This window comes from Grampus griseus (assembly GCF_964374135.1).
Source record: "Grampus griseus genome assembly, chromosome: 10".
Lineage (NCBI taxonomy): Eukaryota > Metazoa > Chordata > Mammalia > Artiodactyla > Delphinidae > Grampus > Grampus griseus.
In genome coordinates, this window is record NC_139004.1 from 73,236,155 (window position 1) to 73,260,814 (window position 24,660).

The 24,660-nt window shown below is 45.7% G+C and overlaps 1 protein-coding gene across 2 annotated transcripts; it reads right to left on the reverse strand.

Annotated features, from left to right (window-relative positions):
- Window positions 1-326: 326 nt before the first annotated feature.
- On the reverse strand, window positions 327-19,793 carry DNASE1L3 (deoxyribonuclease 1L3; the record flags this gene model as incomplete). Of its 2 annotated transcripts, XM_082664302.1 has the most annotated exons (8): window positions 19,580-19,793; window positions 17,507-17,595; window positions 14,029-14,118; window positions 13,348-13,460; window positions 10,662-10,774; window positions 7,889-8,046; window positions 2,654-2,750; window positions 327-2,341 (listed from the first exon to the last, which is right to left on the reverse strand). In XM_082664302.1, the coding sequence occupies exons 1-8, from the start codon at window positions 19,715-19,717 to the stop codon at window positions 2,225-2,227; spliced, it is 915 nt and encodes a 304-aa protein (XP_082520428.1). In that variant the 5' UTR covers window positions 19,718-19,793. The 2 variants fall into 2 exon arrangements, with proteins under 2 accessions (XP_082520428.1, XP_082520427.1); XM_082664301.1 differs by lacking the exon at window positions 327-2,341 and having other exon boundaries at window positions 2,525-2,750.
- Between the last annotated feature and the right edge of the window lie 4,867 nt (window positions 19,794-24,660).

Consider the following 24,660-nt stretch of genomic DNA (forward strand, 5'->3'; position numbering starts at 1 on the left):
CGCCTGCCAATGCAGGGGACACGGGTTCGAGCCCTGGTCTGGGAAGATCCCACATGCCACGAAGCAGCTAAGCCCGTGCACCACAACTACGGAAACCCGTGCACCTAGAGCCCGTGCTCCGCAGCAAGAGAAGCCACCGCAGTGTGAAGCCCGCGCACCACAACGAAGAGTAGCCCCTGCTCTCTGCAGCTAGAGAAAGCCTGCACGCAGCAACAAAGACCCAGCACAGACAAAAATAAATAAATAAATTTATTAAAGAAAAAAAAAGGGAATTCCCTGGCGGTTCAGTGGTTAGGACTTCAAACTTACACTGCCCAGGGCCCAGGTTCAATCTGTGGTCGGAGAACTAAGATCCTGCAAGCCACCTGGCACGACCAAAAAAAAAAAAGAAAGAAATGGAAACTTCTCCTGATTCCTTGTATGGCAGAAATTCATTCTAAATAATTAAGTGAGAGCCATATGTACCCAAAGGCTTACCTGGCCTACCCTTCAATGAAGCAAGTTCTGTTAATAAAAATACAGCCTCTGGGCTTCCCTGGTGGCACAGTGGTTAAGAATCCTCCTGCCAATGCAGGGGACATGGGTTCGAGCCCTGGTCCGGGAAGATCCCACATGCCGTGGAGCAACTAAGCCCGTGCGCCACAACTACTGAGCCTGTGCTCTAGAGCCCGTGAGCCACAACTACTGAGCCCACATGCCTAGAGCCCATGGTCCATGACAAGAGAAACCCCCACAATGAGAAGCCCACATACCGCAATGAAGAGTAGCTCCACTCGCCACAACTAGAGAAAGCCCGCGCACAGCAACGAAGACCCAACACAGCCAAAAAACAAACAAACAAATAAATGTATAGAAAAAAAATCAGGCTCACAGTCTCGTTTTCTTATATCGAAAGTCACATCGTCCTGGATATATTTAGGAAAATCAGCAGAGCGGGACCACGTGTATAGAATGCTATACTCTGTATTTCTCAAAGTTACACACGGTGCTTATTTATGCAGACTCTCTGGTGGATGCGTAAGCTGGTAGGAGGGGCTGCTTCTGAGACAGGACACCAGGGGGGCCAAGGCACAGCGTTCCTTCTCTTTGCTTATTCCTTGGTACTGCTTGCAGATTTAGCCCTGTTCATGTACTACTTGGACAGAGAAACAATATAAGGGAAAACAAAGCAAAACAAACCAAAAAAATGGTCACCGTGGATATAGGTAAAATGGTGCCTCGCTGCTGGACTCCTCTGCAAGTCTTTAGTTGCAGAAAGATAACAAAATCCTCCAGTCCCTCCCAGCCAACTGGGCCTTCGTCCCACCACGTCCCCCAAAGAGCCCAAATAGTGGTCTTGGTGACATGCAGTGTGGTGAATGTTATAATAGGGGTATGGCATATGTTGGGGTGGCCGGGGTTAGTTGCCCAGGCTCTGGGCTGGGCTGAGCCAGAGCCCAGAAGGAGGGAGAGCTTGCGGCATGCGGGGAAGGGGCAGTCCTGCTGGGCAAAAGTGCAAGGTGGGACGAAGGTAAGGCTGACATGATAGGCCAGGTAATAGAGACCTTCATGGGTGTCCAAATGCCCTGGGCTCTCTCCAGGTGGTGATGGGAGCTCCTTCAGGGGCTTTTAAAGCAGGGGGTGGGAAAGAGGGGGTGCTGTGGTCAGATTGGAATTTCAAAGGAGGACACTGGTGGTTACTGGGCTGGCTGAGTTGGAGGACTATTTGGAGGCAGGGAGACCAGTGGGAATGGCCTTCACCCTTCATCCCTGCAAGATATGATTGTGGCCTGACCTCAGACAGGAGGGCCAGATCCTGACTCAGTTCATTGCCCAAATCATGGGCTACAGTTGGGGCCTTGGTGTTCTTGGCATTTCTGGTCATTTCGCATGGAACAGGACGCCCTCAAGAAGACGGAAAGCTGATGTTCCTCTTCCTGCGGCCTCTCTCGGCAGGTAGAGCAGTGACAGCTGATGAGGCTCTAGCTCCCGACATGAAGGCCATCGTTTTGGACTGCAAAAGACCCTAGTTTCCTTTTGAGTAATTCAGGGGAGGTATGAGCTCGAGCTCTAGAGGGAGAATAGAAGACACTCTTCCCAGTTTGGCTCAAGATGAATTAGATACAAGTTGAAAAATGAACGCAGTTGGGCCAGTCTTGTTTCGTGAGTGCCGGGAACAGTTCATACCTATTGGAGCTGCTTTATGTAGAGGCAAGAAATGGTGAATAAAATGGCACCCTTGTATCTAGGCGCGACTGGTCTTTTTTTTCTTCTTTGGAGAGACAGATTCTTTGCTGTTGGTGAAGGCCTTTGAAGACTGAAGTTTAAATTCAACTGGAAAGTGGTCGCTGACATCCAGGGCCTGTAAAGAGAAAGGAGAGATAAATTTGGGAATTAGGAGACACTTTCATTTCAGTGATGAACGAATTCAAGCTGAGGGAGGCCCAGGATGAAATGCCCCAAGTCACCCAACAGGACATGCACTGAGAGCATTGTCCCTGCACCAGTTCAGTCAGAAATTGAGGCAGGTCCTCAAGTCACAGAATCATAGACTTTGAGACTCAAGGTCCAGTGGCTCAATGTCAGATCTCCATTGGTGACCTGAACCACCACTGGGTGACACCAACCCATCCTCCCAGGACGGTGGCACAGAAAAACAAGACGACAGCTGTACCTTCTCTTCAGTCAACCCGTAAGCTTTCTGGAAGTCAAAGATGCTGTTTGATTGAGGGACAACAGAGGTGACGATCTCTTGTCCTCTAAGCACGATCCTGGAGAAGAAGAGGGAAGATAGTCACGTTAATCCACCCTGTTGATTTCTGAGATCAAACCAGGCTTCCTGCTTGACATCTAGAATGACTGAACCGCTTGGCGCTTTCACATGGAGTTCAAAAGTCCAGCCCTGGCTTTAGCTTGTGTTGAAGCTCAGGGAGGGCCACCCCAAAATATGCCACAATGGCATATTGATTATTTTGAATTAAAGTTACTTAAACGGCTAATGCAGTAGGGACACTGACCCTCCTGTCAGTCTCCCTGAAAGCAGGAAATAAATCTCCCCTGTGAAAGATGCACTCCCTGCATCTGGAGGTAGAAGGAAGGACCAGCACCCTTATCCCCAGAGAAAGGGAATTCAGGCCAAGAAGCCTGTGTGAACAAACCTTGTTACTTCTTTAATTCACTACTCCAAGCCCAAATTCTCTTTAGATTCTTCACTCATTGAGAACCCAAAACCTGAGTTTCTTTGTCCTCTCAATTCCTCACAAATGTATTTTTTTTTGGTCTAAAAAGTATAAAAGCTGCCTGCTTTGACCACTTCTTTTTTTTATTTTAATTTTATTGGAGTATAGTTGATTTACAATGTCGTGTTAGTTTCAGGTGTACAGCAAAGTGACTCAGTTATACACATATATATATTCATTCTTTTTAAGATTCTTTTCTCATATAGGTTATCACAGAATACTGAGTAGAGTTCCCTGTGCTGTACAGTAGGTCCTTCTTGGTTATCTGTCTTATATATAGTAGTGTGTGTGTGTGTGTGTGTGTGTGTGTGTGTTCATCCCAAGCTCCTGATTTATCCCACATTCCCCCTTTGGTAACCATAAGTTTGTTCTCAATATCTGTAAGTCTGTTTCTGTTTTGTAAATAAGTTCATTTGTATCTTTATTTTTTTAAATTAGATTCCACATAGGAGTGATATCATATGATATTTGTCTTTCTCTGTCTGGCTTACTTCACTTAATATGATAATCTCTAGGTCCACCCGTGTTGCTGCAAATGGCATTATTCCATTATTTTTTATGGCTGAGTAATATTCCATTGTATTCCATTGTACCACATTCCATTGTACCACATCTTCTTCATGCATTCCTCTAACAATGGACGTTTAGTTTGCTTCCATGTCTTGGCTGTTGTAAATAGTGCTGCAGTGAACACTGGGGTGCATGTATCCTTTCGGATTATGGTTTTCTCTGGATATATGCCCAGGAGTGGGATTACTATATCATATGATAGTTCTAGTTTTAGTTTTTTAGGGAACATCCATACTGTTCTCCGTAGTGGTTGTACCAATTTACTTTCCCACCAACAGTGTAGGAGGGTTCACTTTTCTCCACACCCTCTCCAGCATTTGTTATTTGTAGACTTTTTGATGATGGCCATTCTGACTGGTGTGAGGTGATACCTCATTGTAGTTTTGATTTTCATTTCTCTGATAATTAGTGATGTTGAGCATCTTTTCCTGTGCCTTTTGGCCATCTGTATGTCTTCTTTGGAGAAATGTCTATTTAGATCTCCTGCACATTTTTTGATTGTTTTTTTGACATAGAGCTGCATGAGCTGTTTGTATATTTTAGAGATTAATCCCTTGTCAGTTGTTCCATTTGCAAATATTTTCTCCCCATTCTGTGGGTTGTCTTTTTGTTTTGTTTATGGTTGCCTTTGCCGTGCAGAAGCTTTTAAGTTTAATTAGGTCCATTTGTTTATTTTTGTTTTTATTTTCATTACTCCAGGAGGTGGATCAAAAAAGATATTGCTGCGATTTGACCAATTCTTAGGTCCTATTTCTATGAGACCTCCATGTGCACAAATTAAGATTTGTTTCTTTTTCTCCTATTAATTGGTCTTGTGTCAATTTTATTATAGTCCAGCCATAAGAACTCAAGAGGGGTTGAGGCAGAAATTTCCCCCTCCATGACAGAGACCCTCAGGACAGTGCCTATGGTTGGGAAACAGGGTCAGCTCTGTGGTGATCTGTGGGCACCAGGGCAGTGTCTCTCGTGTGAGCAGGGAGCCCTGGCAGCACATTGCAATGGCTTGCGTCCTGAAAAGATGTTCCCTTTGCAATTATTTTCACATTTTCTGATTCAATTATGGAGAAAGGTTCTGGTTTATCTTTTTTTTTTTTTTTGCGGTACGCGGGCCTCTCACTGTTGTGGCCTCTCCCGTTGCGGAGCATAGGCTCCGGACGCGCAGGCTCAGCGGCTATGCCTCATGGGCCCAGCCGCTCTGCGGCATGTGAGATCTTCCCAGACCGGGGCATGAACCCGTGTCCCCTGCATCGGCAGGTGGACTCTCAACCACTGCGCCACCAGGGAAGCCCTCTGGTTTATCTTTAATGACTCCCTAAGCTCCTATTTTGACCAAGAGAGAGCATTCTGCAGATGAGAGAATTAAGGTATAATGTAACATTGTTCGGTTTTCACTGGGCTTACTTTTACAATTATATTTTATTTATGGCAAGTGGTGCTGTTTTCTTACCTTAGCTTTATGAAATTTCCTTTTAAAATATATTTATTTCAGTAATAAATGAATAGATTTAAAGACAAATATAGAGAAAAACCATAGTACAGTTGCTTTGCAGTGATGACAGAAAATGGGGACACAGTGGTTAAATGGAATCTAATGTATCCCGAGTGGGGTGACGCAGTTGGGGTCTACATGGCCCCAGCTGACTGGCTGAAGAATGACAAGCTGGGTTAAACTGCCAGCCCATGACTGTCCAATGAGCTTTCCGCGATTCGGACCAGCTGACCTGGTTTCCTTTGTTTGCGACCAGCACCACCGGGTTAATTTTTAACTAATCTCCGTAAGTAAACTCTTCGCGTTTGGGTGGAGATTTCTTTTTTTTTAAAAGATTTTTTTCTTTTGATGTGGACCATTTTTAAAGTCTATTGAATTTGTTAACAATATTGCTTCTGTTTGATGTTTCTTTTGGCTTTTTGGCCGCGAGGCATGTAGGATCTTAGCTCCCCAACCAGGGATCAAACCCCCTGCATCGGAAGGAGAGGTCTTAACAACTGGACCGCCAGGGAAGTCCCTTGGGTGGAGATTTCTTGAAGCCATCCTTTCAGACCCAGAGGGTCAAGAACAGCATAGTTAAGGCTCCCCCATTTCAGACTTCTGCTAGTTCTGTGTGCCGGTGAGTCTGCAGATCACACTAAGCTCCCTGAGGCTGCTCCAGTGCCCAGCCAGCTCTGGGCATCTCGGCCTGTCCACTAGCACTCAGCACATGGAAAGTGTTCAATAAATATTTGCACACAGAACAAAGACGGGAATTGAGGCCATTTCATCTTCTCCCCTCATATGCCTTTTTACAAACCATAAAAGATATATACTGTTACGGAAAACATAGAAAATTCAGAGCAGCAAAACAAGAAATTAATGTTTAAAAAGGCACATTGTAATCCTGCCACCTTTTGGCATACAAGTGCGTAATACTGGGGGTCCTTTAGTAAACACCTTTTTTAACCTGTTCAGCCACCCCATCTAATCCATCTTTCCCTGGGATTCACTGTTCTTCTGCTCCATTACTTTCGATCACCTCCCTCTCCTCTGCCAGGGAAAAAGAATGGGACCACAGAAGGGACTTGACCTGCCCAAGGACACACAGCTGGCATGTGCAAGTGGGCGAGTGGGTGACTGGCCCTCTCCAACCAGCTTTGCTGCAGCCCCTCACAATGGGATGTGGTACCCAGGGGGCAGGTACCCAGGAAGCTCAGTCTCCTGTAACTTCTCACCTTGGTTCTACTTCCCCCAGGGCCAGGGCTGTTTCCACCTTGGGCAGCAGAAGTGATGATGTCTGCAGAGGGTGCACCAGCCCTGAAAGCTCTAACAGGAGCAGAGGAGGTCACGGGATGGGAAGGAAACTCAGAACTCAAAACTAGAGAAATGGAAACTGTCTGCTTGCAGATGGCTGTCTCGTGCAGACTGAGCTTGGGGAACAGCAACCACTCCTGGGAACAGGGCTCCTAGGGACTTTCCTGCCTGTGATGTCCGCTGTGGATGTGCCGGTCATGAACATTCACACGCTTCAGGTCCCCCCCTCACCTCCCTCCTGACTTAAGGAGCAAAGCTGAAAGCTGATCGAAAATCTCCAGGGAGGCTTTACAAATACCAGAGAATGCTATTATTTAAATGTATATATTTGCATTTAGAAATGTGTAGGAATTCCTTGGCAGTCCAGTGGTTAGGAGTCGGCGCTTTCACTGCCATGGCCCGGGTTCAGTCCCTGGTCAGGGAACTAAAGTCCCGCAAGCTATGAGGCACAGCCAAAAAAAAAAAAAGTGTACAGCAAAAGCATTAGAAGTGTAAATTTCCTTGCACTAACTAGTCTCATTTTTAGACTTTTACCCTGAGGAAATCATAAATAAACACAAAATTCCCTGGTGGCGCAGTGGTTGAGAGTCCACCTGCCGATGCAGGGGACACGGGTTCGTGCCCCGGTCCAGGAAGATCCCACATGCCGCAGAGCGGCTGGGCCCGTGAGCCATGGCCGCTGAGCCTGCGCGTCCGGAGCCTGTGCTCCGCAACGGGAGAGGCCACAACAGTGAGAGGCCTGCGTGCCGGAAAAAGAAAAAAAAATCATATATAGGATGTTCATTTCAGCTATGCTTTTAATAGCAAACCCTTGGTAATAACCTAATGCCCAGTGACAGAGGACTGAGTGAGTAAACTGTGGTATGTCTTTGTGATGGAATAAGTGACAGCCAATGAATATATTGAGCATTTACCATATTCCAGACATTGTACGTGAAAATTTATATATGTTACTTTGTTTAGTCTTCATGTATGAGTGAGGCACTACTACAATCTCCATTTTACGGGTAAGGGAACAAAGACACAGAGCGCTTAAGTCTCTTGGTCCAGACATATTAGGTGGTAGAGCCAGGATTTGAACCCAGGCCCATCTGACAGCAAAGCCTGCATTTGCCACTGCTAAGCTACAGTGACCAAGGCCATCATAGATGGTCACGCAGGTTGCGTACTGCACAAAGTACCCAGTGGAGAAGCTTAAAGTCTATTTAGGCTCAGCTCTCCAAGCCAAGAGCTTCATCTGCCCAGAGGGGGCCACCTTTTCCAATGCACACCGAGCACTGTGTGGGCTAGCGATGGTCTGGCAGATGCCTCCTACCTGTCATAGGCACAGTTTGTGCTCTTCTTGATCGTGGTATCCTCTTGGTCCCCGATCAGCCAAATGAACTTGGGGTCGGTCCTTAGGCGGATGTTCTTCCAGGCCTTCCTGGGGACGTAGCTGCAGCCGGCATTGAAGTCACCCATGAAAATGAAATTCTGAAAGACAAGATGCGAAACTGTCACCTGTAGGCATTGTTGTCTAATGCTTTCAGGCAGAACTGGTAGCAGTGACTCCACCTCGCACACCCAATAAACGACGAGTTCTATTATCAGCTGAATTGTGTCCCCCCAGATTCATAAAATTCATATGTTCTAACCCCCAGTACCTAAGAATGTGACTGTATTTGTAGATGACCTTTAAAGAGCTAATTCAGGTAAAATGAGGTTATATGGGTGGACCCTAATCTGATGTGACTCGTGTCCTCATAAAAAGAGATTAGGACATAGACACAGAGGGAAGACCAAGGAGAGAAGCCTCAGAAGAACCAAACCCTGTTGCCGCTTTGGTCTTGGACATCCAGCCTTCCAGAACTGTGAGGGTATAAATTTCTGTTGTTTAAGCCACCCAGTCTTTGGTACTTTGTTACGGCAGCCCCAGCAAAATAATAAAGGGTCTTAATTTCATTTTGCTTTTTAAAAGAAGAGGCCACAGTTTAAAATTGAGCCACAGTTCTGCTGAGTATTTGACAGGCGAGTATGACAAGGAAGTGTGTCCTCAGTGGGAAGAAGGTTGTTTGCTGTATCTGCTCCCTCCTGTTCTTAGTCACCAAATCTCTGGAATTTGGGGTGCAGATGTAGGTGGGGATGGAAGAATCCAGCTCAGTTATTCCCTCACTTCTTTTGTCTCTGGCTTAAACTACTGTAAGGTATAAACATATGAATGACTTGATGCCTTTTGTTTGCAAGCAGGGAAGATGAACTCGGGTGGTATATTTGACAGCTCTGGCACTGCTCTTTCTCTCCTCTTTTGAAGCTAGGAACTTACTCCTGTGGAAATTTTGCCTATTGGGGAAATGAGAAGAGGCTTAAGTGGGGGGTGGAGGGGGGGTGATAGAATGAGCTGTCTGCCTCTGCCCCGAGGCCACCATCAGAGCATTCTATCTTGAAAGTGTTTTTCCTTGCAGGACTCTTGAAACAGAATTTTAATATTCCTCAAGAGGAAACACAGATTTCCTTGTTTGTGCTATTGTTTGGCACTGTTGCTAACTTTAGAGTTTTCGTCAAAAACATTTTATTTTGACCTTGGGTATCATGGTTTTCTCTGAGGTCGGTGGGCGCAGTTGAGGACAGGATGTCATCCTTAACCCGAGTGTCAACCAGCTTCTATTAATATAGGCATGATTTATTGAGCATTCACTGTGTACCAGGCTCAGCGTTAAGTATTTTCTAAAGTTTAATTTAAATCTTAGAATAAACACCAGGAGGTAGAAGGAACCTTTGACAGCCCTGTGGAAAAAGGATAGAGGGGTAAAGTGACCCGCTCTAGGCTATTGAACCCTGATCAGCCTCACTGAAGGCCCCTCCCTCAGAGCACAAGAGTTTCCCCTCTTGTTCATTTTTGTGCCACTGATGGCTCCCCACTGCCTGGCACTTAACAGATGCTCAATAAATTCTTGCTGAATGAATGAGTGGAATTGATAATTTTAGGAACAAATGAGTCTTTCTCTTGCCCTGCTTTTTACAAATAAGTAACGAAATATACCCCTTGTGTGCGCCATGCCCCAGCTCTGTGTCCACACTTTATTTGACTGATTTTGCACTTAGAGCAGCAAAACTGAGGAGGAGGAAGGGGGTCACTGGAGTCACATCTCAAAAGGAGAAAAGAGGAATGAGGAAGAGCCCTCTGAAGCACTTCCACATTTGCCAAGAGCTTTCACAGGCCTCGCAGATCAGGAGGTGGCATCCCTGTTGTCCACATGAGGAAATAATTGAAACCAAGAGAGATGGTGGATGTATTCCCCTTCTGTGAGAATAGCACCCCTAATTTCTTTGGGAAACCATCTCCCTCCTCCACCTTAGTCCATGAGGTTGGGGTAAAGCTGAAACAGACTTAACCAATCAGGGCATCTCAACCACCTGATCACAGTGATTGGTTCAGGGACGGACATGTGACACAATTATAGCCAATGAGACTCAATCCCAGGGTATTTGTTGCATTGTGGGGCAGAAAATTTGTCAGTTGCTCTGGAAGCTGCTGGCAACTATCTTACCATCCCAAGGGTGGAGCCAGCCTGAGAATGGAGCCCACCCAGGGGAAAGGAAGGTCAAGAGATGGAGAGAGAGGCAAGACAAGCCCTGATTACCTTGTCTGAGCCCTGGGTCCAGCTATGCCTGAACCAATAAATTGCTCTTCCTTTTCATGAGCCATTTTGAGATTCTGTCCCTTGTAGCTGAAAGACTCCTGACCTCTCTTTGTCTTACTATTCTCAGTCGTGAAGTGGGAATGATCAAAATAGTTATCTCATCAGGCTATTGGGAGGATTAAATAAACTTGTCCGTGTCCAGTCTTGGCACAGTGCCCGGCACCAGGTACTCATTCGCTCAGTGAATGTTGGCCGCCATTATCAGTGGAGCAGTGTGTGAATTCCCAAGGCCCACATGGATGGTACCCAGGCAGATTCAGCAGAGAGATATTTAGGGCTGAGGAAAGGCCTAAAATGAGACTCTAAAGTGGTGGTGGTCTGCACAGGCCCTGCGTCCTCGCCCTCCCTCTCAGGGACCAGATTCTGCCCCTGCTAGATGGGCATTCAGCAGACACAGAGGGTCATCACCTCCGCCTTCCAGCGACGTTTCACATCCGTATAGACATCAGCCAGCTTGTCAATCTCTTTAACGGATGTCTCAGGGGTGGTGTGCAGGGGAACAATCACGAAGTCCTTGACAGCTGAGGAAGAGGAAAGAGGCAGAGGTCACACGTTTCCTCTGGTGAGATTCCACGAACACTGCTTGAGGGAAACAGGCTGTGCCCCCAAAAGGCACGGACTGTGTCGTCTGGGGCCCCCCATTTCCAGAGGGTCCAGCGGTTGAGATTTGAATGATCTTAGGGTCATAAGGCAGCTATTCTCAGCACACGAAAGCCTCTTTTCTCCGACTCGCCCTGCGTGGCTAAGAGAAAGCTGGTAGACAGTGTTCCTCACCGGCATTGTGGGTGTTTTTATTTTCTCATTTTAAAAAACCCTGTATTTTCTATTTTTTTAAAATACGAAGGCTGTTTGGCTTTGTACAATGTTTTCTCTAATTTAAAAAATTGAGGCTTGTCAGTTTATACTCCTTTTGTAATCAGAAAAAAAAAAAAAAGCCTGGAAAAGTTTATTTAAAACACAAAGTGGTCCTTTGTGGAGTGTCTGAAAACCTCCCCCACCAGGAGGGACTGAGGGAGCCTGAGAGAGGGGTGGGCGTCTTGCCCATCTGTGTCGTTCTGAATACCTCCTCCTCGGGCTTTCCCTTGTTCTGCGCCTGGGTCCTCACTCCTACTCAGGAGCAGGGGGCTGTTGAGTGATCACTGCTCAAGTCCCACAGCAGGGAGCCGGGACTCAGACCAGCAGCCTGTCTCCAGGACCACACCCTGGTCCAGCAGCCTGTCTCTCACTCTCCCCCACACTCCTCCTCTCCACTCCCCAACCTCTTTTTGGTCCCCTAAACACCCCAGCTCCTTTCCCACCTCTGAGCTTGTGTGCTCACTGTGCCCTCCTCCCTCCAGAATGCCTTTCCACCACCTCTCTGTGACTGGCTTCTTCGGGTCACAGCCACTGTCACCTCCAAGGGGCCATCCCTGATTGCCCTGTCTAAGGTGGCCCCTCACCCCGCTATTCAGTGAACCCTGCTTACTGCCTTCATGCTCTGAAATTACCTGCTTAGCTCCTTAGTTTGGCCCACTGGAACCTAAGCTCTGTGAGAGCAGGCTTATCTGTCTTGTTCACCCTCTTGGCCCCAGCACTTAGCACCGTGCCCGGCACATTGGAGGTGCTCAGAAATGTTTGTTGATTGAATACATGAATGAATGAATGAGAGAATAAATGGAGGAAAGAAAAGATAGATGAATGGCCAACTCCTTCATCTTTAATCCCAAACAGGCAGGACATAAAGACATTTCCTTGGGCAAGATAGACACAAACATGACACAGCTGTAGTGCCATCCCAGCCGGGGATGGGTGTGTGGGAGGGAGGGGTAGGGAAGGGTGGAAGCTCCAGACAAACAGGTTTGTTCAGCAGTTCACAAAGGCTGAGGACGCTCTCAGAGAAGAAATAATAATTTGGTGGGGAGGGCCTCTCCTAACACTGCCAGGTGAGCTAAATGTGAGTTGTGTGCGTGACAAAGACAATTATTGAACATGCTCTCTGAAAGGCATTTCTTGCCCTCAATAGCCCCCATCTCCTCATTTTTTTTGTTTTTTGTTTTCCTACTGGGAATTTCCTACTATTCTCCCATGTTTGTTTTCCTGAAATACTCTGCCCCTGAGCTAATTAACCCTCTGCCAAAATAGTGAACTTCATAGTTCAAGATGTTAATATTTGTGTAGTATAGATATAGGTGTTCATATGTACAGCTCTGCATATATTTATTTGGTCATTATCTGTCTCCCCCCCTGCAACATAACTTCACAAGGGCAGGGACCTTTCGTCTGTCTTGTCCAGTGCCCAGAACAGAGCCTGACATGTAGTGGGTGTTGAAAAATATTTGATTCTATATAGTTCCAGTCTATAAACCAAATTAATTCTTGACTGTCCATTGAGGGTTGCATGGTGGTAAAAAGTGTGGGCTCCCGAGATGCCAGTTTGAGTTGCAACCCTGGCTCGTCCACTTCAATAACTGCTGGGTGACCTTGAATAAGTGACCCCATCTATTTGAACCTCAGTCTCTTCCAATGTAAAGTGGAGATAATCCTAGTTGCTACCTTGCAGGGTGTTGCAAAGATTACAGGAAGCTGACGCTAATCAGGGATCAATAATTGTTAGTGACTAATACAAGTACTATTGTTGTCAGAGATCAGGGTGCAATCTTTTGGATTTCCTCTCCATCCCCAGTCTGTGCGGGAGATTGCTCAGTGGGTACTGGAGGGACAGTGTGATTCTAGGTTGGGAGATCATCTTTGCTGGCCATGGCTCGAATTTTTCAAATGAAGGAATAGCTGTACTTGACTGGGACTAAGGGATTTTTGTAAATAACTTCCATCAGCCTAAATGCTCCAAAGAGAGTAAGGTTATCATTGATTTAAGAAAGTGGCTTCTTAGCTGAGGAAGTCTTGAGTCGTGGCATTCTGAGAACCCAGCCTAGTGTCATCAAACTATACTGCATCCTCTACATTCAAGTGTTAGAAGTTCTTAACGGTCATCTCAAGCCTGATGCCTCACTAAAGGTGCCGCATAAACCCTGGGATCACAGCCCACACTCAGGGCTGCTGCCCATTTATGGGATCGCTGGGGACATCAGGGGTGAGAGGGGCCTGTGGGTCTCACCAGTGTGGGGTGACTGGAACCAGACCACAAAGGGTTCCCTGGAAAATACATCTGCATCGCCAGCCTGGTAGTCATGGTAGAGGTAGCTTGCTTTCACAGACACTAGCTTTTCCCTAGAAGAAGAAAAAACAGAAAGTCCTTCCAGATGAGTTGGTTGTCTTCTTCCTTCTTTCAAGAAGCAGAGACGTAGGTTCTCACGGCTCTGTTGGCCTCCCCTGCAGGCTTGAGCGCTGGAAGGGATCTTTTGCCTGAGAACAAGGCTCAGTCCAGTCTTCTCAAGGACCAGAGCCCTTTGGGAGCTGAAGACCTGAGCAGTACTAGTTATCTAGGGAACTCACAACTTAAAGGTCAGATTCAAAACAAATTATTAGTAGGAAGAAGATGAGAATATGAAGTCCCAGAGCAGCCATGCTGGGCAACTCAGGTTTCCATCACCAGCCAGGACTTAGCCATGAAGAAAAAAGAACTCTTCACTCTCCTGACCAGGTCACTGAGTCAACCAGTAGATTAGTTTAGAAGAGTTAATACTTTGCATCAGCCCTGATTTTGACAGCAATTATTTTGATCAATATTGAGAACTGGTTAGAGATCCAAATTTGGTTTGAAAGGAAAAATTTTGATTCTATTCACAGTCATAATTGATAAGTGAACCATGTTCCAGCAAGCATAATTTATACTTACTTATAGAGAAAGGCATACTGTTCTTTGTATGTGTTTCTTCCAAGACGAGAGCTAATCACATAGTTATATGTTTTGCCTCTTCTTGAGTTTCTGGAAGACAAAAAAGAGTTTACATTGCATCTTAAAGAACAAATATTTCTCTACTGCCTAGGTTCCCCTCCTTCCAGTCTGCCTCTGTATCTCCTGTGACATCATGTAGGAGGGCTTCTGTTCATCATAAGCTTTGAGTCTCATAAGAATGGCCACCACCATTGACTGGGACTGTAACATCTACCAGGATCTTTACAGCCATTATTTCTTGTCCTTATAAGGTGGGTACTATTGTTACTCCATTTTTATAATTTGCAAGTACAAAGCTGGGATTTGAACTCAGATCCTACTCACCCCCAAATCCACCTGCTTTGGCCTGTACCTGTGGGACACCACTGAGACCATGAAACACTGTTCTGGCCCATGGCTGGGCTGCACCTCATACTTCCTGGTGGAGTATACCTCACTAGGTCACCCTGTCCATGCACCACTCCTGAGCATTTATCACATGCAGGATTCCCAGTAACATTTTTTTTAGACATTCTCTTCTGCTCTGAAAACCCCCAGGCATTTTCTCACAAGTCCTGGAACTATGATTCCAAATCAGCTATTGTTTCTGTCCTGGGGGCTGAGGATATTGTCTGAAGTCCCATTGATCCTACCTCTCACCCTTATCAGGGAAACTTGACTCTCAGATGTGTTTGCCAAATTTGCTGATAACTCCACCCTGGGCAGAGCCTGACGGTTCTACTTCATCTTCCCACGAGAAGATCTGGGGCATGTCTAAGCTGTGGCGTACTCTCAGGTTCCGTTGGAAAAAAGCAGAATGTTTAGGGGTCAACTTAGACCCGACAGAAATTCCTGGGAATGAATATTCTAAGGCAGATCTGGTCGTGGGAGCCCCAGGAGTGCAGACAGTGGATTCTGCTGGGCTTCCAGTTTGGGAAGGCTGGCCCTGTCCTGAATCTAGCCTTGCCAAGTCCTGGGTTGGCAAACTACTCGCAATGACTCAGCTGTGAGAGGAGAAGGGCCCCTCCTGGCTTACAGGGAATTAGGAGACAAACAGGCCTGGCTCTGCCTGGAGTCCATGGCACAGTCTAGGGAGGTTGGGGAGAACCGAGACCACTGGAGGTGGCAGGACTTAATCCAGACCAACTGCGGGCAGGTGCCTGGAGCCCCCATCCCCTCCGTCCCTCATAATTCTGAAAACTGGCCAGAGCCACTCCAAGGACGGCTGAGGGGGCTCAGAATAGAGCATTGGCCTTGGAGACAGACACGACCCAGGTTCAAAAGTAGGTTTGGCCATTTACTGGCTGGGTGACCTTGGGCAGGTCCCTGCTCTCTGTGCCTCAGCCCCTCAGCTATAAGGGAAGCAGTAACAGTACCTACTCTACAGGCAGCTGTGGGGAGGAAATGAAATAGCACATGTAAATTGATTAACAGGATGCCTGGCAACTGTGATACCCTGGTTAGGGTGTTAACGGTAGCTGTTTCTTACGGCCCTTTGGACCATCACCTGCCATCACAATTCCCTTACTTTGACGAGTAATGAACATCCCAATGTTTAGTCGCCACTGCTCCATACCAGGCACAGCTCAACCACTTACATGCATGATTAAATTCAATTATCGCCACACCCCAGGAAGATGGTGGGTTCTATTATTATCTCCATTTACAGATGGGGAAAATGAGGTACAGTGAGGTTCAGTAACTTGCCCTTCGTGGCAAAGCCAGAATCCAAACCCAGGTGGTCCGAGCTGAGCGTAGGTGCCTAACCCCTGGGCTACACTCCCTCTGTCATTGTCAAGAGCAGACTGAGAAACAGAAGGCCTGGGAGGCTAAAAAGGAGACACACTGCTCCAAGGCTGAGGTTTCAGATGAGAAACTGAGGCCCAGAGTGGGTGGGTGCGGTCAGCCCAAAGAGCCCTGTGTGTGAAGGAGAGAATCCAAGGCTCTTCCTCCCCAGCCTAATGAGGCTGGATTGACCATTCATTTCGAAAACACAACGTGAGTTTTCCTAGTTATAAAAATAGTATAATAATGGCCAGATATCACTGTTTTTTCAATCTGAATGGGGGGGTACATAGCTGTTTGTTATCTCCTCTGTGCTTTTAACTATGTTTAAAATATTTCATAAGAAAAGGGAAGGGGGAGTGTAACATGCTCATTGTAGAAAATTCGGAAAATACAGAAAATACATAGAAGCAGAAATCACATTAAATTCCTTGTAAATTTGTACCGCTGTCCACATTTTGGTTCATTGCCTTTGAATCTTTTATATGTTTTTTATTTCGTTTTGCTTTTTTACATAATTGAACTTGGTACCTATTGTATACTCTATTGTTTAATCTTATAGCTACAAAAGAAACATTATATTAGAAGTTTTAAGAAATTAGTGTGTCTCAGAAGTAATAGACGGGGGCCCTTGAATATGCATTTTTAACTCACTCTGGGGTGATTATTCTTCGAGAAATAAATCATAAATATAACCCAATAGCATTGAAAGCTATTCGAGGACATTCATTTATAAAATTTTAATTTATAGAGTCAATTCAGAATTTTTGTCAAATATTCAAATCATACAGAAGTATATAAAATAAAAAGCAAATGTTCCCCATTTTCTTCTCACACCCCTTCCACAATGGTCCTCCGATCATACCCACCACCGCCCCAGAAGTAACCACTAATAACAGCTTGAGCACATCCTTCCTGTCTTTCTTTTATGCTGACGCAAACTCAAACACATCCTCATTCATATATGATGTATTGTGACTACTAAAATGGGCTCTTCTACCTACAGTTCTGAACTTGCTTTTTTCCATGTATGGTAGCCATCTTTCCATGCTAGAATATTTAGCTCTAACCTATTCTGTGGTAACCATGACGTTTAATCGCTACATAATATTCCAGCCTGTGGGTATATCATGATTACATATTTGCGCTCAATCTTTTCTTTGTAACAGTACTTCTCAGCTCAGCCTCTAGTCTGTTTCTTTCATTTCTCTCGGTCCTGACTCCTCACCCGTTTCCCTCTTTTGCTTTATCATGTTAAAACTAGCTGGTTGGGGCTTCCCTGGTGGCGCAGTGGTTGGGAGTCCGCCTGCCGAGGCAGGGGACGCGGGTTCGTGCCCCGGTCCGGGAGGATCCCACATGCCGCGGGGCGGCTGGGCCCGTGAGCCATGGCCGCTGAGCCTGCGCGTCCGGAGCCTATGCTCCGCAGCGGGAGAGGCCACAGCAGTGAGAGGCCCGCGTACCGCAAAAAAAAAAACTAGCTGGTTGAACGTTCTCAGGACCACGGTTAATAAAGTTGAAAGCCTGGGCAGTGTTGGCCACGTGACCTGGTGGTCTGGGCCAGTGCTGGCTCTCACGCTAGTTTCAGTTCCCAGGGACTTTCAGATGCCCTTGCACCTGGCTTTGAGCCGACAGTGTCCAGGGGCCCTGTCTTTACCCGTTCAGTCTCTCCAGCAGTGTGGGACCGATTGTGTTGTTGCTGTCCTTGATTTCCATCAGGAGTATGATGTCACAGCGTTTGATGACCTGCAGAGAGAGAATTCCCGGGGTTGTGAGGCCATTTACTACAAATAATGAAATCTTCTATTGGGCACTTACTATAACATAACATACTATGTTACTATTTTTTTTAATTGAAGTATAGTTGATTTACAATGTTGTGTTAATTTCTGCTGTACAGCAAAGTGACTCAATTATACATATATATACGTTCTTTTTTTTAGACTTTCTTTTTAATATTCTTTTCCATTATGCTTTGTCCCAGGACATTGACTATAGTTCCCTGTGCTATACAGTAGGACCTTGTTGTCCATCCATTCTATATGTAATAGTCTGCATCTACTAACCTCAAACTCCCACTCATTTCTCCCCTCCCCTCTCCCCCTTGGCAACCACAAGTCTGTTTTTTATGTATGTAAGTCTGTTTCTGCTTCATAGGTAGGTTCATTTGTGTCATATTTTAGATTCCACATATAAGTGATACCACATGGTATTTGTCTTTCTCTTTCTGACTTACTTCACTTCATATGATAATCTCTAGTTACACCCATGTTACAGCAAATGGCATTATTTCATTCTTTTTTATGGCTGAGTAGTATTCCATTGTGTATATGTATTCAATACCACATCTTCTTTATCCAGTCATCTGTTGATGGATGTTTAGGGTGTTTCCATGTCCTGGCTATTGTGAATAGTGCTGCTATGAACATAGGGGTGCATGTATCTTTTTGAATGATAGTTTTGTCTGGATATATGCCCAGGAGTAGGATTGCTGGATCATATGGTAATTCTATTTTTACTTTTCTGAGGAACTACCATACTGTTTTCTACAGTGGCGGCACCAATTTACATTCCCACAACAGTGTAGGAGGCTTCCCTTTTCTCCACACCCTCTCTAGCATTTGTTATTTGTAAACTTTTTAATGACGGTCATTCTGACTGGTGTGAGGTCATACCTTATTGTAGTTTTGATTTGCATTTCTCTAATAATTAGCAATGTTGAACATCTTTTCATGTGCCTATTGACCATCTGTACGTCTTGGGTAGACAGTTACCCAAGTACCAACAACTGTTGTCTTCAAGTGATAAGATACTTCTTGATATGTTTCTGTATTTTCAAAATAGTCCATAATGACTATTTTTAATTTAATAAAATTAATTTGTAAATTATAAGTTTATAATTGAAAAATTATACCTCTATAATTTTAAAAAATTAAGCTGTTATTAAGAAAGAAAGTTGCTTTATGAGGAAGGAATTGTGGGTGAAGAAGTGATGGCCGATATTTATGAAGACATGACAGGTGTGATCATAGCTTATTTAACATAAGTTAAATGAGTTGTCTTATATAAAGCGTCTACAGTGCCTGGCATATAGTGGGCTTAGCGAAGGCTTTATAAATGTTAGCTCTTATCATGGACTCTTTACATTTTCACAATAACCCTGTGCTGCACTTACATTTCACAATAACCCTTTCTTGCTGAAAGGCACGGGGTGGGGGGGCTGGGGGGCTCAGAGAGGAGAAAGGCCTTCTGGAGCCGGCGCACCTGGCTGCCAGGTGGAAGCTGAACCCAGGGCTCCTGGTGCTCCCACCACAATGTGGTGCCTCTGGGATTTCCCAGAGTCCTGGGAAAGGTTTTAACTCCAGCATCAAAAATAGATTAACCTCTAAATAAAGCGAGTCAACTGCCTCCAGAGGAAAGTGAACACAGTCCCAAGACATTGGTCAGATTACCCAAGGAAAGTCTTATCTAAGTGGGGAGAAAGATTAGAATTGGAAGTTGGGATAAGGTGGATGGCTGGAGGGGGAGAGAACGAGGAAGAAGCTCGCGCGTGTGCATGCACACACGCACACGCGCGCACACACACACACACACACACACACACACACACGCTACCTTCACCCTAGGGACTAACTTCAGTTAAATTCCTCCTGAGTCTCTTAAAGTCTGAAAGCTGTAGAGAGAGTGTGAAGGGTGTCCAGCGATCCTTCTGACAGGAAAGGGGGCTCACCTTCACAATGACATCCATGGCATTACAGTTTGCCTTCTTGGATTTCCCAAAGGACCTGACATTAAAGGAGCAGATCCTTAGGGCCAGGACGCTGTGGGTGGAGAGGAGGAGCAGCAGGGTGGCCAGCAGCAGAGACATCCCGGGCTCCCCTGGCTTCAGGGCTTGAAGAGAGGACAGCAGTGTCTGGAGAGCAGGCTCCTGGCCACCACCTCAGGCTCGGCTGACTTGTTTGGCTGACTTGTTAAGTCTGCAGATAACAGGAATTACTGGATTCCTTGTTGCTGTTTTCACTTCTCTGAGGAACTGAAGATCATGGGTTTCATTCCGCAGGGAAATGAAGGAAATGAGCTAGTTTTTGGGATCTCTTGTTTTTGTCACTCGGGTAAGGAAACTGGTCAGTTGAATCTAGGCACCAGTCTCTGCAAAGTCACTCTTAACCCTGCTGGAAGCCAGCTGTGACATCTGGTCATCTCTACTGTGGTCACATACCATGTACCTTCTCATGGAAATTGATGAACTCGGAAATGGTCCACCCCAGAGGGCACCTGGGGTGTGGAGCCTTCTGCAGGGGGAAGGGGTGGGGCAGAGCCAGTGGGAAATTCTGCCAGATTTTCTGCCATCACTGGGATTTGGCAGCTGGCTATCCCTGGACACACCCAGATTCCAGCTCACCAATGACCCTGATGGGCATAATTAAGATAGAGTCTGGTTTGTTTCTTTTTAAATTTAATTTAATTTAATTAAATTAATTAATTTGTTTATTTATAACTGCATTGCATCTTCATTGCTGTGAGCGGGGGCTATTCTTCATTGCGTTACATGGGCTTCTCATTGTGGTGGCTTCTCTTGTTGCAGAGCACAGGCTCTAGGTGCACAGGCTTCAGTAGCTGTGGCACGTGGGCTCAGTAGTTGTGGCTCGCAGGCTCTAGAGCACAGGCTCAGTAGTTGGGGCACATGGGCTTAGTTGCTCCGTGGCATGTGGGATCTTCCCAGACCAGGGCTTGAACCCATGTCCCCTGCATTGGCAGGCGGATTCTTAAGCACTGCTCCACCAGGGAAGCCCCTGGCAGGCAGATTCTAAACCACTGTGCCACCAGGGAAGTCCAAGTCTGGTTTGAATTACATAATTTTTAAGGCAAGTTTTGTTGTGTACGGTTTAACATACCAAGTACTCGCAGTGTGTTGCCAGGAAAAGCAGTTGCTTGTCTGCTGGGATGGGTCTAATACCCTTGCACTTAAACCCCTGGAGAGATCCATGATTCAACCCGTATTATTTAATGTTTATGAGAGAGAGTTGTGTGGCCCCAAGAAAGGAAGGTTTTGCAAGAATTGTAGGATTTCAGTCCAAGTAAAATAGCTTTTAGAGATTTGGGCAGGCAAATAGGAAGTTCTGAAAAGCAAAAGAAGTTTGTTTTATATGGATAAAATCCAATCAAGTTATAAACCCAAGTAGGATTTGCAGACTTTGGCAAGGAAAATTCTTCTGCAAAGAGGGGAGGTAATGAGAATAACTTGAAACCAAGCGTTTGTATCTCCGGACTGCCCCCCCTGAAGTGATGGGCATGTGGTCACAGCCACCGGGAAAAGCGTGCAGGTATCTCCAACATACATCCAGTCAGCATCCTGGGGGAAGTCTGTGGCCAAGTATACCCAGGCATTCTCAGGAGATAATCCCAAGTAGTACATGAAAGGAAGTAATGGCTTCCTGAGCTCATGGAGATGTGAATCTCCCTCTTGGCCACAGCCCAGGCCTTAAGCCTGGTTGAATTACTGGTGAAAAGCTGGTGGTGACTGTCCTCCCTGGCGAGTGGGCATCTCCTGACCAGAGGAAGATTTAGAAGTCAGTGTGGTACACATTTTTGTGCCTTTCAGGAAGGAATTTGTACGTATGTGGTTTTTATGATCTTGTAACATATGAGAGATTTTGACTTATTAAATTGGCAATCTTGTAATCCTAACATAAAATGTGCAATTGAGGGAATCTTTTTATTTTATTTTATTTTATATATATATATATATATATATATATATATTTTTTTTTTGCGGTACGCGGGCCTCTCACTGCTGTGGCCTCTCCCGTTGCGGAGCACAGGCTCCGGATGCGCAGGCTCAGCGACCATGGCTCACGGGCCCAGCCACTCCGTGGCATGTAGGAATCTTCCCGGACCAGGGCACGAGCCCGTGTCCCCTGCATCGGCAGGCGGACGCTCAACCACTGTGCCACCAGGGAAGCCCTTGAGAGAATCTTTTTAGATTTGTAACTTTAAGTTGAAACCTTACTGAGTTTCTGTACAGTTCTGGAACATTTATAAGAATTTTGGGTTAACAGTGTTTTATAAGTTTAATTTTTTTAGACTTAGAATTATTTAGTATTAAAAAAGGTGGCTTTTTTGTTAGTTCAGAAAACTGAAGAACTTTACAAGGAAATAGGTGTATAAAAGAAGTTTAAAATGTTTGTAAATGGGTGCATAAGCTTTATGGGTAATTATTTAAGTTTGTTGGATGTAGAATTGCCAGATTTAGCAAATAAAAGTACAGAACACTAGATCAATTAGAATTTTAGATCATTCAAATTTAATTGGGCATCCTATATTTTATCTGGCAATACCAACTGGACTTAAAAAAGGAATAAACACTTTTTTCTTAGGTTTATTTATTATTTATTTATTTTATTTATTTTTGTCTGCATCAGGTCTTAGTTGCAGCGCGCAGGCTCTTCGTTGAGGCACACGGGCTTCTCTCTAGGCGTGGCTTGCAGGTTTTCTCTTCTCTAGTTGTAGTACATGGGCTCCAGGGCGTGTGGGCTCCGTAGTTGTGGCGCACGGGTTTCAGAGCACGTGGGCTCTGTAGTTTGCAACATGCAGGCTCTCTAGTTGAAATGCGCCTCCCCTGCAGTGTAAAGCAGATTCTTTACCCTGGACCACCAGGGAAGTCCCAGGAATAAAAACTTTTATAAGCTGAACTTAAAAGCATGACAGTATCTAAGGCAATAACCACCCTACCAGTGTCCTGGGAAAGGTTTTAATTCCCAGCATCAAAAATAACCTAAACTAGGGCTTCCCTGGTGGCGCAGTGGTTGAGAGTCCGCCTGCTGATGCAGGGGACACGGGTTCGTACCCCGGTCCGGGAATATCCCACATGCCGCGGAGCGGCTGGGCCCGTGAGCCATGGCCGCTGAGCCTGCGCATCCAGAGCCTGTGCTCCGCAATGGGAGAGGCCACAACAGTGAGAGGCCCACGTACCGCAAAAAAAAAACACAAAAAAAAAAACAAACCTAAACTATAGGATGAGTGAGTCAATTAATGTTTTGAATTTTTAAGTTTGATACTTTTTTTAAAAAATAAATTTATTTATTTATTTTTGGCTGTGTTGGGTCTTTGTTGCTGTGCGCGGGTTTTCTCTAGTTGTGGCGAGCAGGGGCTACTCTTCCTTGCGGTGCGTGGGCTTCTCACTGCGGTGGCTTCTCTTGTGGAGCGCGGGCTCTAGGTGCGCAGGCTTCAGTAGTTGTGGCTCACAGGCTCAGCTGCTCCACAGCATGTGGGATCTTCCCGGACCAGGGCTGGAACCTGTGTCCCCTGCATTGTCAGGCAGATTCTTAAGCACTGCGCCACCAGGGAAGCCCCGGGGACATCTTTTAAATTTGATAATTTGAATATTAATTTGAAAAATAAAGGAACCTCTGATTAGTGGTTTCTGTATATAGAAACTGCCCTTGAGGACTTCAAAAAAATCACATGAACAGACGGAAGAGATTGACCCCATTCTGTAATTAGCACATTGACTGCATGGACTTGAACTTTTTTTAAAAAAGTGCCTGGATTCTGGAAGTAAAATCCTAAGAGTCAAATTTAACTGAATCCAGCTAAGTGCAGGGGCTTTGCTTTGTGCTTTCTGTTTCATCTCACTTAACACTCCCCCAGGTCCTTATTTTGGTCCCTCCATTTTGCAGATGAGTAAACTGAGGCTTGTGCCCAAGGATACACAGCTAGCATGTTGCAGAGCTGGGATTCGATCCCAGTCACTCTGACTCAGGGTCAACCTTCTCCCCCACCAAACCAGGCACACCACACCTCAATGAGAAATCTGCAGGACTTCCCTGGTGGCGCAGTGGTTAAGAATCCGCCTGCCAATGCAGGGGACACAGGTTCGAGCCCTGGTCCGGGAAGTTCCCACATGCCACGGAGCAACTAAGCCCACATGCCGCAACTACTGCGCCTGTGCTCTAGAGCCTGAGAGCCACAGCTACTGATCCCACGCACCGCAACTACTGAAGCCCTCACGCCTAGAGCCCGTGCTCCACAAGAGAAGCCACCGCAGTGAGAAGCCCGCATACTATACTAGAGAAAGCCTGCGTGCAGCCATGAAGACCCAATGCAGCCAGGCAGTGAGGAGATAAAAGAGAACTTGCACTTTGTATTGTATACACTTGGGTGTTGTTTGAATTTTTTTTTTAACAAAAACATGTACTTGTTCAGTAATTAGAAAAATAAAGTGCTAAAAGCTTTTTATTCTTTTAAGCTGATTAAACAATGCCCATGCCAGCACGTCCTTCTGTGCCAACTTAGCCTCAGGCAGCTCTCACCCAGCCCCAGGAGTGACTGATAATGTGAGTGGCTGGACTGACAAGGCTGCACTGGTGGCCCAGGGACAGCAAAAACCCTCTGTTCCTCCTTCTGTCGGGCTTCTTTGGGAATTGGGAGTTTGAGGCCATCTCGTCCAGCAGCCTGGAGCCTGGAAGGAAAGGCAGGCACTCACCTGACCCACATTGAACACTCTGAGGTGTCCTTCCTTCTGCCATTTAGTGGCTATGGGTGACATTTCCTGTGGCATGAACTTCCAAACAGTAGTCTGTAAGATGCTCTTGAAAAAAAGGATACACGTATATTGGAGATTTATAATGCACATTAGCATATTAATGCTAATATTAACTGCTGAAAAGTCCTGTCATAAACAAAGCTGCTTAACTATGTTGGAACAGTATGTCCTGAATTTCTTGTCCATGGAACACTCTTCTTCACATAATTCCTTTTAGTATCTTGAGCTATGTCCACCTTGGGAAACACCATCCTGATTGAGCGGGG